The sequence below is a fragment of the Struthio camelus genome, chromosome 14 (genome assembly GCF_040807025.1).
Source record: "Struthio camelus isolate bStrCam1 chromosome 14, bStrCam1.hap1, whole genome shotgun sequence".
Lineage (NCBI taxonomy): Eukaryota > Metazoa > Chordata > Aves > Struthioniformes > Struthionidae > Struthio > Struthio camelus.
The window spans coordinates 5,325,552-5,338,959 of NC_090955.1; the positions used below are offsets into that span (position 1 = coordinate 5,325,552).

General features: G+C 35.3%; 1 protein-coding gene across 2 annotated transcripts in view; it reads right to left on the reverse strand.

Annotated features, from left to right (window-relative positions):
• Positions 1 to 2,372: 2,372 nt before the first annotated feature.
• Positions 2,373 to 13,408, reverse strand: part of PPP4R2 (protein phosphatase 4 regulatory subunit 2) — a 33,856-nt gene continuing 22,820 nt past the window's right edge. Inside the window, exons 4-9 of one of the 2 annotated variants that reach the window (XM_068906823.1) lie at positions 10,629 to 10,722; positions 9,112 to 9,149; positions 7,113 to 7,187; positions 6,534 to 6,677; positions 5,698 to 5,966; positions 2,373 to 4,708 (exon numbers count right to left, since the gene is read on the reverse strand). In XM_068906823.1, the coding sequence (XP_068762924.1) occupies positions 4,395 to 4,708; positions 5,698 to 5,966; positions 6,534 to 6,677; positions 7,113 to 7,187; positions 9,112 to 9,149; positions 10,629 to 10,722 (934 nt within the window). In that variant the 3' untranslated portion in view covers positions 2,373 to 4,394. Of the gene's footprint in view, positions 4,709 to 5,697; positions 5,967 to 6,524; positions 6,678 to 7,112; positions 7,188 to 9,111; positions 9,150 to 10,628; positions 10,723 to 13,408 lie in introns of both variants that reach the window. The other variant, XM_068906822.1, reaches the window with a different exon arrangement.

Genomic DNA, 13,408 nt, shown 5'->3' on the forward strand with positions numbered 1-13,408 from the left:
GTAATGGGACAAAACTTGGAATTACTTCAGGTGCACTGTTTGTTAAAAGATCATTCAGATCCAAAACATGATTGCCACTTGCATGCACAAAATCCACAACATCTTCTTTCAGCTAGAAAACAAAGGGTTACTTCTTAATCTAAAAACTGAAGTCTGCAGGAGATAAGTTGTTGGCATGAGTATTTGGTTATAAGAATCCTGGAAACAAGGTGCCTGGTGTCCCAGAGTTTGTTCACAAATACAGAAGTGAATACAAAATATGCCATAAACCTATTACAATTATCAGTCTGTGAGAGAGGCCCAGTAGCAGAATGAGCCACTCTATACAACTGTAGAGAACACACAAATGCATCAGTAAATGATATAGTCTATATATGCAGACAAATTTCAGAGCTAACCTCTTTCAACTGCACTGTGCAGTTACCAATATTTATACCCCTAATGAAGTTGCATTGATAATGTCGTTGATTTCATTGATAAATCACTGACATTAACTAGGACGCCTTCAGTAAAGACCTCTTCCATACTTGTCTGAGTGAGAATCACTGAGCTCAAGACACATCTTGAGATGCAAATAGTCTTTAAACCCTTCCTAGCCGTACACTATATGAATAAAAAATGCCAATGGACTTCAGAAGGGTGTTTTTGTACAGTTATAGTCAATAGAAGCATTCATTTTAGGAAAAAATCTAGATTTTATTAATTCCTGGGTTGCTGCTGATAATTAAAACAGAAATCTCATATAAAGAAGATCTGATCAGGCCTCAGCTCTGATTCCTCCCCCCCCCCCCCAACAGAATTAACAAAGAAACTAAAAAAAAGAAGCTTGCTTCTTTTGTACAAGACCCAGAATAATCTTGTTGGAGTCATGATGAAGCTTTTCCATAAACTGTTTGAATTAAAAAACAAAACCCCAAAATAAATCTTACTGATTAAAACAGAACAAGACATATTTTTCAGCTAGTTCTTGCATCATCTATGCTAGGCATAAGGTGAAATGCTATTCCAAATCAGTTTTCCAACTAGGAATATTCCCTGCTGGAATGTTTAAAAAGTCACAGGGAATTAGTGCTGCAGATGGAGGAGCCTTAGCCTTGGAAACCTTTCATACACAAATTTTTGATTAAAAAAAAAATCCAAATTTGTCCTGGCTCAACAATACAAAAAGTAATAATAATCCTTGCCCCAAAACTTCATGCAATCTCAGACAGCTGCAGCTAAATCCAAAGGTTGTTACATAAGGACGTGGGTTTTTGCTCTTCTGAAGTCAATTTGTGAAACATAAAAAAAAGATGCAAGCCTTTCACAGAGTACAACCATTCCATACAGACACTGGCTGACTGTAGGAAGGATCATAGCTGAGCTCTACGAATGAGACAGCCACGAGCAAAACCACTGACTGAGGCCAGGCAGCACCCAGCAGAAGTTGCTGCATGTGAACAAACCGAGAAATTCCAGAAACTTCTACTCCATTTCCTGAACCAACTCAAGAGACTTTAGCGTTCATTTCAGTGTACCAGTGTGGACAACACTGTCAACATACTAATTACAATACCAAATACATGCCACAGTAGAAAGCTGTTCATATTGCAAGGATCAAAGCAGTTACCGAACCTTAGAAATCAAGGCAGATGGAGAATCTTGGACCTTTTAAGGGCGTTAACTTTCCCTAAGACAGCAAGTCCTTGGTTCTTTTAAATATCAAGAGCAGAACTGAGGCTTTACCTTGTATTCTGAAACGTTACCCCACCATCACATTTATGTAGAAAAACTATTATATGGGACAAGAATGTTTATGGCAAATACGCAAGCAAAATAAAAGCACCTGTTACATAGTTTCGGGAGGTTTAACCGTGCATACACGTAGCCATACACTTCCCTGGGAAGGCAAACCGAATGACTTGTTAACCATGACCAGTGCTGTCTAAATGGCTGTGCAGGAGAACACATTCTGGGGTGTATGTAGTCATGGTACTTAAAGTATCTATCTTTCAAAAATACTAAGCTATAAAAATAGACTGAACATAACACCTCCACGCAAACTGAAAAGCAACTGCTTGCCTACTGATGGTGCACAATCCTTACGACAAAATATGGCTGCTTTGAAATGCAGCAATTGCTTTTAAAACTGCATTAAAAAAAAAAAAAAGCAGCAGCAGCTTATCCGATTTAGCAAATGCGGTCTTTAAATGCAGGCACATATTACGTAGCAAGATGCTTACTATGACGTTAAAGTGCGATTTCAATTTTTCTTAGCTATTGCAAAAAAAATATTTGCAGATATACCGATGGATCCATACCTCAAAGTTCTTATGCGAGTCTTTACAATAGTGGCACTAGGGCTGCTAAAACAAACATATCGAAAGGTCACAGGTGCTTAAAGAACGAGTTTATTGACAATATCTTCACAAATAAACATTCTAAAGAAAATTTCAGAAAACTCTAAACTTAGAAATTTTAAAATTTTGTTCTCATTGGCAAAATATTCCCAAAAACACAAGATGTCACTACATTTTAAGCTTTCCTAATTCCAACATTTTGGTTCAGTCCTTTGAATTTTATAATACACATCCAACCCTTCAGCACAATAAAAGTGAGTCAATAAAGTATGATTTTCCTTTTGTAAGGGGATCTCATTCAATAGGATTTTTTTTTTGGCAAGCATCTCCCTGAATCCATTGTCTGCTTAGAATTTCATGGGTAGTCAGCAACAAGTTACTTCATAAATATTCAAACTGAGCCCAATTATTCTGTCGTTACCCAAAACCTGGATTTCCCCCCCCAAAATATAAAGCATACCATGTAGTACAAGAAACTATCAGCATGCATTTTAGAGGTCATTTTTGTACTCCAGGTATGTGAACTTAAAACCGAAGAGGGACAATTCTGATAAAAATGTACTCAGATATTTCATAACATTAATATTTATTGCTTTATATGAATACTGTATTGAAAGCCCAAGCATTCAGTTTACACACAGAAATTATACAATTATATACCGTTTCACAATGGCAGTGAGCACTCATTACAATCTACAAAAATCTACTTTACAGAAATTTAAAAATTCTAAATATCAAAAAGGTACAGTTGAAGAAACAGGTATAAATTTGGCAGCCAGTAATTGTGACTGGGAGGTTGCAGCTTGCATGTCTTTAAATAGGGGAATTGGAAAATATCGAGAGTTTAAAGCAGTAGTTGTGCTTTGAGCTGGTTTGAAAAAAATGTAACACTGGCTGTCAAAGTAGCATGTTCAAAAATATTTAGTTCGCTTCCAAAATGTTATACAAATCATTGTGACTTCTATGCACCCCTAAACCTTTTAGTCACTTAGCTCAGGTACATAACTAAGGTCATATATTAATTCTTCCAATACAGTGGTGTGATCATATCAATGCCATCTGCATACTTTAGAATAATTTTGAGACTTCTCTATAATATTCACAATGCTCCAAGAAGCACTCAAAAAGGCAAGTACCTGTTCATTTCTTCCGAGATATTTTCTTATCATATTTTCAAACATTTCTTCTACAAAAGTTTAAGCTAATGTTCTGATTACAACGTTCTCAACATAAAGCACATTTTCTCATAAATAAACGAAATCCTTTCACTCAGGCACCTCAGAAGTATAGAAAAATGTTGTAATTTGAACAGTTTTCTTGGAATGTGTTCACTCTGGTGTTTGCAATAATGTTAGTATTCCCAGGGTTTCATATGGGCCAGATTTCATTTGTTTTTCAGAGGCAAAATAAAGTGCCTTGAGAGGTGAATTCAGTCTTCTCCTATAGAAAAAGTATTTGCTGTATTTATCTTTTATAGAAACAGAAAAATATAACATTTCCCCCTTAGAACAGTGAGGGTACACATACGTGTGCGTGCGTGCATATATGTGTGTGTGAGAAATGTAACACATTAAACACACAACATAAGGTTTCATAGTGTGTATTCAAATAAAAATCTGGAAACCAGCATGAAACCCCATAATTCACATGTTAAATGTTAAAACTGTAACCAAAATATGAAATAACTGCTAGAGCTGTCAGAAAAAGACGAGACAAAAAGCTTTCTTGCTTACATACAACTAGGTGTGGTAATCTCCAAAAAAGTTGTCAAAATTATAATTACCTTCCAGTTTAAAAACTTTTATTCTAAATAAAAAAAACTATACACAAACCACTGATTTGACCAAACGAAAGTTCAGCGGTAAGCAGGACCTGAAGGAGCTGGTATTCACAGTTCTTATCATGTACAACTCTTTCAAGGTTCAATCCATGGAGAAGTTTATTTTACAACCTGCTTCTTTTTGTAAAACTAAAGGTCCACTTTATTACATAAAATTATTTATACAGTGTAAAACTGGAGCCTTATGGAAAATACTGCATCTAAGTGTACTTAAATTAGTCTTGCTCCATAGGTTCATCTGCAACTTCTGTGGCTTCATCACTGTTTTCCATAGGGGTCTCTGATGAGATTTCTGGAGTTTCACTAGCATAGGACCCTAACTCTTCTGTTTCACTGCAGTCAGCTCCACTACTGACAGATCCACGATTTTCACTGTCATCTGAATGTAAATCCTTCTCTGCTTGAGACTGATCAGACTCTTCCATTTGATTGCTCTCCTCAGAGGTCTCTTCATTCACAGTTGAGGATTCAGTGTCTTTTTCTTGATCTTTTCTGTCTGGACCAACATTTCTGGGAGACATGAAGGACTCTAGAAACAATGAAAGCAAAATATTAAGCCTTTTTTTTTTTTTCTTTTCCTTTTCACCCAAACAATTTTTAATTCTGCTATTTTCCATTCCCAGCTATGCTGGGTAAAGCTTCTACAATACAGGCAAGGACAGGAAAAATTGACAATCCCTTTGTTTATGAAAAACAATTGAAAGCATTAGTTAACCTCATCATTACCTATCCTAATCTACCATAAAATAAAGTACATTTTTTGATTAAGTATACAGGTTGATTTAACTAAGCTTCTGTGGATAACAACAATATTAAAAAAACAACAAATAACAACTTCTAACTTCCCCACATTTCCTTATTTGTCCTCAGAAGTAGAGTCTTTCAAAAATCTTGAAATCAACTGTTTTGAGTGTGCATCAAAGTCATCATCTAGAGAGGCACATTTTAAAAATATATATGAGCCACCCAAAATAAAGATTAAAAGGAAACTTGGGAGAATATGTAAAAAATGTATCCGTCTCTTCGAACCACAGTTATCTTTTTTGAATTAGATACAGTGCCTGCCTTAGATCGAGATAAATTTCACTCTTCTAATCGGATCTGAGAGATTGTTGCTCAGCCTCCTAGTGAAAGGACAGAACTTTATACTCACGTGTCAGTAATTTAGGAAAAATACTGATAGTCAAATGTAGATGTGACTAAAATCTCCTCCTTGAGAAGAGGTGAGAATATGTGAAGATACCCTAAAGCAGAGATTCCCAAATTCTTGGTATATCATTACCACACTTGTGTAATGTACTGCCTAAGATTTTAAGTAGTATCTTATTTTATAAATAGATATGTGGGACAGATTAAAAAGAAGAAATAACAGAATTGATAAACGGATCAGGAACTAGCAGTTCACCTTCATGCACAGCAGGAAATACTCAGCAATCTTAATAGCACTGCCCTCCAGCAAAGAAAATTCCCATTTTCAGGAAAATGCACAGAGGATCGATAATGAAAAATGTGAAATACCTTCCTCCTCTTCCTCTGTACAGTGCTGTCTGGCACAAGTAGCATCTTTTTCCTTATCCTGAGATGTAGAGGATGTTTCTGTCTCTTCCCCCATGCCTAAAGTAACTTCACTGGAGGCAGTTTGGTTAGGTGCATCTCTGGCTTCCCCTTCTTTGTCAAATTTAAGTCTTTTTACCTCATGTCCTTCTGCTTCTACAGGATCATCTTCAGAGTGCTTATTCTTTACCGGGCTGCTTTGAGCACCTTCTGATTCAGATGCTGGTGATTCACTATAAACAACAAAAGCAGCTATGATTTTTATTGAATAAAAAATACCTATCCCACTTTTTATTTTTTTATTTTTATTTTTTAGGTAGCTACTTCAAATTAAACGCTCTACGAGAGACAACAGTAAAACTCAATTCAATCAATACATAAAACCCAAAAATGCATCACCACTCCTTCACCTGTCTGTCTATGAAAATGCAGAGCGATGAGGCTACTCTGGTGGGTCTACTCTGATGGGACAAGCATTTATGAAATATCACATCTGGTTTTAGTTTAACATCCCGGCACAACTATGGTAACTCTGGGTTTCTGAACTCTATTTTAATCTCTCCTCATTTTTACTGTATATCCCATACACTTACGAGGTGGGTTACTGCAACGGTACAAACTTGAGCTGGCGGTTATCTAGACAGCACAAACAGTAATAAGTACACGTCCAATCCTCCTGCAGCTATTCTTCTGTTAAGGCTTCATTACACATACTTTAGAAGGCCATTTCCTTTTAAAATATTTCAGTAAATGAAAAAAGGTGAGAATAGTAAAAACTCAAAATGCATTACTCCTCAAACCTGTGTTTTTTCTCTTCTGTTTGCTGCAAGTTTGATTCTTTATGTTCCACGCTGTCTGGCAAACCGTTTGTTGTCATAGGAGCTGACAAAGAAACCTTTGGTCGATTTACTGGTCTGGGAGTTCCAGGGCCATTTATATTAGATCTTAAAAAAAAAAACAAAAACAAAAACAAACACCTCTTATTTTAGTACTTTGTTCCTAATAAACAGTAAGTAGCTATATCCTAGTTTTAAAAGACTGTGAAAATATTTATTTACTTCAGTGTTTTACATTGAATAAAATTCCTTACCTCCGAATTGCACGTTATCATAAAAACTTAACCAAGTAACTTAAAATACCGAGGTTACAAAAAGATCAATAAATAGAGTACATGGGGTATATCCTCACCACTCCTCTTCCCTACTTCCCCCAGTACTCTATGTTGGGTCACACTTTTGAGGTTACCTAATTGGGATCAAAAGAGGTAGAGGAAAGGGATCTGAGCCAGCTATATCCAAAACTACCTTGCTTTTACTCCCATTCCCCAACCCTTCCTCCCTTCTCCTCCTACCCACATTAACTTCTGAAGTTAAACTTACCTCTCAGAGTAACCTGGTGAATTTCCTGGGAACATAACACCATTCATCCGATTTAAACTATTGGAATTATTTTTCCTAAAAAGAAATTAAAACACAACAATTAGAAGGTAACGGACAAAGGAAGCTAAATTACTTTCTTGAACTTACTGGCATAGAAAAACACTGTATTTTTCCAAACAAATAGTGAAAAATAGAATTGCGCTATCATAGGCAGGGTTTGTGAGTGGCAGTATCTTGTCAGCTATTATTCCAGTTAATATATTGGAGGGGCAGTTCTGAAGCATAAGCTTTTCTTCATGTTCTGCAAAAGAAACTCAGGGTACATTTCTTCCATACCAAACTGGCTTAAAAATTGTCTAATGAAGTGGACTGTTACTGGCATTACTTCTCTTAATAACTGCATTTTTTTAAATAAAAAGCAGTGATCTTCGCGTGTACAACTCACATGCTTAAAAATGAGCGTGCATTCAAGTGTTTGCTCGATTGGGGCTTAGATTTGTTCTAATAAAAGAACATATACTATTCAGCCTTCTGAAAATAATACCTACTAGTATCAACCCATTATTTTATAGCGAGATGGAAGAATTAAAACTGTATCAGAAAGTGCCTGTTTTCAAATTTAACTACATTCTTCATATTATCGTTTTGACAAAGAATTTCTGATTCAGGAAACTCCAGAGAGTTGCTTCTGCACATCTAGGAAGACAAACTGACCAGAACAAGAATGCCTTGGAACCTGTTCCTCAAGACGTAAGGGTCTACTCAGCCTTCTAAAATAGTAAATCAAATCTCTTTCCCCCCCTGCTCAGATACTTGCATATAGTAAAATGATGTTTTTATCATCCCCACAGTTAGTCCTCCAGGAGTTTTCTACATAAACGTTACACTAGGAAATGGGCTAGGATATAAATTTACAGCACACTTGATACTGAGGGGTATCCATCCTGTGGACTCAGTAGTCTAGCTTAAACTGCTACTATTGCAAACAAAAAAACTGAAGTCAGCACCTCAACTAGAGTCAGTAATTGCTTTGCACTAGTTAAATCCATACGTCTGTCTGATGGCCTAAGCAATAGGTTATGTTTATGCTGGTTACTTATACGCTAGTATGACTGCTGCACAGATAAAAATATCTGAACTACCTCTAATCAGGCTTGCTGCTATTAACTCCTGAACTAAGCCATAATAGCGAAGGTAGGAAGCGCACTGAGTAGTCAAGTGGATACCTGTCAGAGAAATCTATACAGACTGTTATTCAAAACAGTTAGCTTAAATCTAAGTGGACACTATACAGTATGATGCACAGATGTGATTACAGCATAACCTATTTATTATGCAGAGCTGCACAACACATCAAGAACGTACTGATTAAGCTACTTTATACAGAGGAAACCCAGGAAATAAAGACTGGGAGATGTGGTAACTCATTTGAAATAGCCCAGGGATAAACAGACAGAAAGATGCAATCCTTCAGTTCGTGTCATTTCATGTGCTAAAAGAGGGGGAAAAAAAATTAAATAAGCCAACCTAACCAAATGTGCCTCTTTCTCCAACCTGCTCAGCAATCTCACTGAAAGTCAAATTAAAGATTAAAGATTTTTTTTTTTTTTTTTAAATAGGAGATATAATTTCTCCAACAGGGAACGAACTGCTGAAAACTCTCATATACATGTGAAAATTATGCCATTTTAACATGAACAATAAAAAAAATGACATGTGTTTTCTCCATCACTTAGCTGTGGTATAAACCAATGGGTTAGTCTGGGGGTAATAATGAACTCTGCCATATATCAGAATTCCAAAGCTGCTTGTTCATTTCTTGATTACTACATGTAACACTACTTGCAGACCACTATCACTACTGTTGATTTAACTACTGATACTGAAAACCGCACTGTGCATGTCTGATTTTTGGATACAACTACCGCCAGCAAGAGAAATTTTAGACATTCACACTAATAGAATCTTAAAGTTTCAAAAACCTGAAGATTATACTTACTCTGAAGATGGATATACACAGCTGACAACCATGACATTCTGTAACACACAAACAACACGTTACAAGTTCAGAAACAGAAACTTCTGCTCCTGACAAGCCCAAATTTAAAGGGTTACAAGACCCTTTAGGCTACAGTGTTTCTCAAGAAAATGTAGTTGAAAGCTATCAACAGATAGGGAATATATATAAAGTATCTTGGCTTCCTCTTTACAAGGTTGGGCCATAAATACGCTAAAAGCCAATATTTCCATAAGTAGTTTAGTGTCAAAACTAGACCAGCACATTAAATCTCAGGCCTAAGTGTTTATAATTTCTCATTAAAGAATTTTTGGAAAGTAAAGTAAACATTACGAAATGCTGAAAAACTTCTGAAACGCTGAAGAAATGCTCTATTTGTATGTATGGGTCCTGGATTCAAAAAATGGGTGAGCACTGATTTTTGGCACAGTCATATTTCAACTGTACAAATGATTCTGACCCTGCATAAACGAAGGGCAGAAATAATGAAGAATTCAAAATGTTTTGCACAGCCACCTCTCCCCTCTTGAATGACGCTGCAAATAATATCAATTTTAACATCTAGAAATGGAGCTTAAAAATTAGGTCTGTAAGTTTCTCTCTCTATAGTAATGCTTACAAAAATTATACCTAGGGCTTTTTTATTTTTTGCAGGCCCAGCTAAATTAGGTCAGATAACTTTAATGAAGGCTCTCCAAAAAACATGAGATGGGATCCCACAAATCTCATTTTTGGCTGAGAAACTGCTTTATGAAGACCTTGTCTCACCACTTGTTGCTGACCACCTCCCTTCCCATCTTACTTTGCAACAGTACCTCTGATTGTGGGGCCACACTATAAATAGTATCAGAGAAAACAATTCTGGTTAATAGCAAACTCTTCTTTGAATGTATAGTCCAAGTAGGGACCGCTTAATCTAATTCTGACATCAAGAAAATCATACGTGGAACCCCATCCTGAAAGTCTGATATTGGCTCCTGAAAGACATCACATTCTGAGTATGTGCTATAAAATAGCATTAAATGAGATCCGTATGCTTTTATGATGACATTTCCTCTACAAAAGAGGATCTAAATACTGAAACAGAAAGCATTGGGGGGTGGGTAGAGGGAAGAAACTCTTCCCCCACCTTCTGGACCTGATCTGAACCCCAATGTGGAAGGAAATGCCCTGATCAAATAAATCATAATATTTCAACTGATTACTTGATCATTTCTGGTGAGAACTCAATATAAAGAATGACATACCCTCCAGACGCTTCAGTTTGAGAACTGCACAATAATTAAGAACCACAATAGCTTTAACTCCGAAACTTATTTTCATATCCTAAGTTATTTTAAAATTAGTTTTACATCTTTAAAATCAAAAAGTAACTCATACAAATAGAATAGCTATTAGAGCTGTAAGGAAATAAACGGATCTTTAGGAGTAATTCAAAAGTTACTTAAATATGAATTGTGATTCTATTTAGCTGTGTTCTCTCTCAGAAAAATACATACCTTTTCCACACCTCTTAGAAATTTGTCTGTTCCTGTGTAATTCCTCCTAGGATCTGTCAGCAACTCACAGAGTCGCTGAATAGTGAAGGGGATGCTGCAATGAAATAGATTTATAACAATTTAATTTGATTTTAATGAGTAAGACTGCTAGGAAGCAATAATGTTATTGCTTTCCCCCATTGCTGAGAGGATAGAAAGAAAACAGTACTGAAATTTGTTAGCACTAGTAATATAGGGTAATAACTTAAGAGTTGTACTTCCCTCATTCCATACACTGAAATGACAAAGGACTGTCTTTTGTGCAAGAGATCGTCCACCACAAAACTCAAAATAGAATCGTAAACAGATCATCCCACAAGTAATTCATTAAAGCAATAAAAAGGAAAGTGGATATTTAATTTCAGAAACCAGATCATCAACAGTAAAATAGTTTAAGATTGTATTTATTAGATAATTCAAATATATAGAACAGCAGTGATAAATAATTCAAAATAAATTTAAGACTCACACATTAGATCTAAAAAAATTCTCAGTTTGTAGTTTATTTAATGCTTTACAAAATACATTTACAGCAAAAGCATTATATGTTGGAATAAGCAGAACCATTAAAGTTCAACTGTTACAAATACTATATTTTGCCATAATTAGACAGTATACTTATCTATCAAGGAACATCTTAGCAAAAAATAATTAAACTTAGAGTAAGATATATAAATCCACAAACATCCACAGAGCCACAAACATGTTCACACATTCTGTTTTCCATCTTGCAATTCTGCACTCAATTTCATCTCTAAATACGAATGAGAAACTGAAATTTCAAATAAGCAATACTTTACATACATTTACCACAGTTACCTGAGATGTCATACACTTTCACTGCAAATTCATATACAATGTCACAATTCAACAAATTTGTGACTTTTGACAAAATAATGAAATCATACTTTTAAAGTTACTTTAATAATGGACATTTCAGCATTTTTACAGTTGTCTATTTGAGGTTGAAACCATTAACATTACAAAAACAGATCTAAAAAAAGTATATGATACAATATGAAACTTAAGGATCAGTTCTGGATTGGGAATATAACCAATACACCAAATGCAGAGCAATATAAACACAGACACATATATACATAATCCAAGTCCTAAACTGAAAATTTTGATTTCAAATTTTATTATTTTATAAGGAACTCAGCTAAGCATACAGTATCTTAAGTTTGTATCATTAGCTAAAAAGCCACATTTGTAAAGATGCACAGATCTACCACTAGTTCAGTGAAAACACATCAGCATAGCTAAGATTAATCATACTACATGATATTTCACTTTAACTAAATATGAGTAGTAAGCAGAAATATGAAGTGACCAAGTATCAACCCTCTAACTACATTTTTCAGATTTATCTACGAGAGATCCTTAACCCTAGTTCCAACACAGCTACCAGAAAAAAAAAAAAAAAAAAAAAAACAGACGGTATATTGCATTTACCCTATTGATTAGTTTGCACCTTCCATTGCTATTCACCCTGAACTACAAGATACCAACTTATCTTAATTTGACTTCTAAGAACAGAAAGACTGTCAATCTCCATCAATCAGCTGGGGAGTTAGAATACAGCTGATGAAGCATTAAATACATTAAATACTTGAAAAAGTAATGCTACATGATGATAACAATATTTCTAAAACAGCCATTATGACATGCTTACATGCTCCTGCTTAAAGGAAGTAAACCAAAAGGCAGAAACTCCTAAATATTTTGGCACACAGGAAAAATGTTTTACCTCCCTATCTTCACCCAAAGAAGCATTCCCCCCCCCCCAACTCAACTCAAAGTTGAACCAAAACAAATCAGGAACAAATGTTCCTCTTAATTCAGTTTATTACAGGAAGTGCTCTCACTGTTTATTTCACTAGAGCTTTCTTAATATCAATCAAGTATTGCTGCTGTCTTTGTAACTTTTGGTAAAACAGTTCCCTTGGCAATACTCAAATTCTTCATGATGCTCAGCCTTTATGCAGTATCTTCTTTCCCTCAAATCCCCAACTATAATAGATGCAGCCACACACTGGAATTTACCTGATCTGTTAACTCTTCCACATAGGTACAGCACAAATTGTGCCTGTTGGTTCTCACTGATGAGCGTTTTGCTTTTGGGTTGAGAAGTCCCTAAATAAAGGGTCTTTGTAAAGTTGTAATAGCCTAAACTGTCCATTCAAAATCAAATTATTTCATGGTAACAAAAATGTACAGAATTTTAAATTAATTTTTCATCAACTAAACGTAAGGAATATTCAAGAGAATCATTGCCTTGATTATCTGTAGTTGTATCTAACTTATTTTACTCTCAGCTATAAAAAAAAATTTAGACAAATGCTAAAACCAGTTCACTCCCCCTCAAAGGGTTCTATATTGAACTGAACTTTGTTTACTGAGCAGTAGATGGCACCAAGCATCACAACATCACCTCCTTTGCATGTAATTTGTTCAACATTTGTAAGTGTTTTTAGTTAGTAAAATCCAATAGGTAAGCTCACCTCTAGTTAACTATGAATTCTTCTGCATAAAAACATAAGTTTAAAATAGTTTAACAACGTGAACTGAAATCGGCATAAATCTATGCAAGAAGACCAATTCAAAAGTAAGTTTGTGTAGTATTAGAACTGAACTTTTGAAATGTTTACAAATGTATTTAATCAGTTCAGTGAATGAACTGCATGCCTAGACCTAACTTGCTTTCTTAAAATGACCGGTTAAAGTACTATAATGAAAAC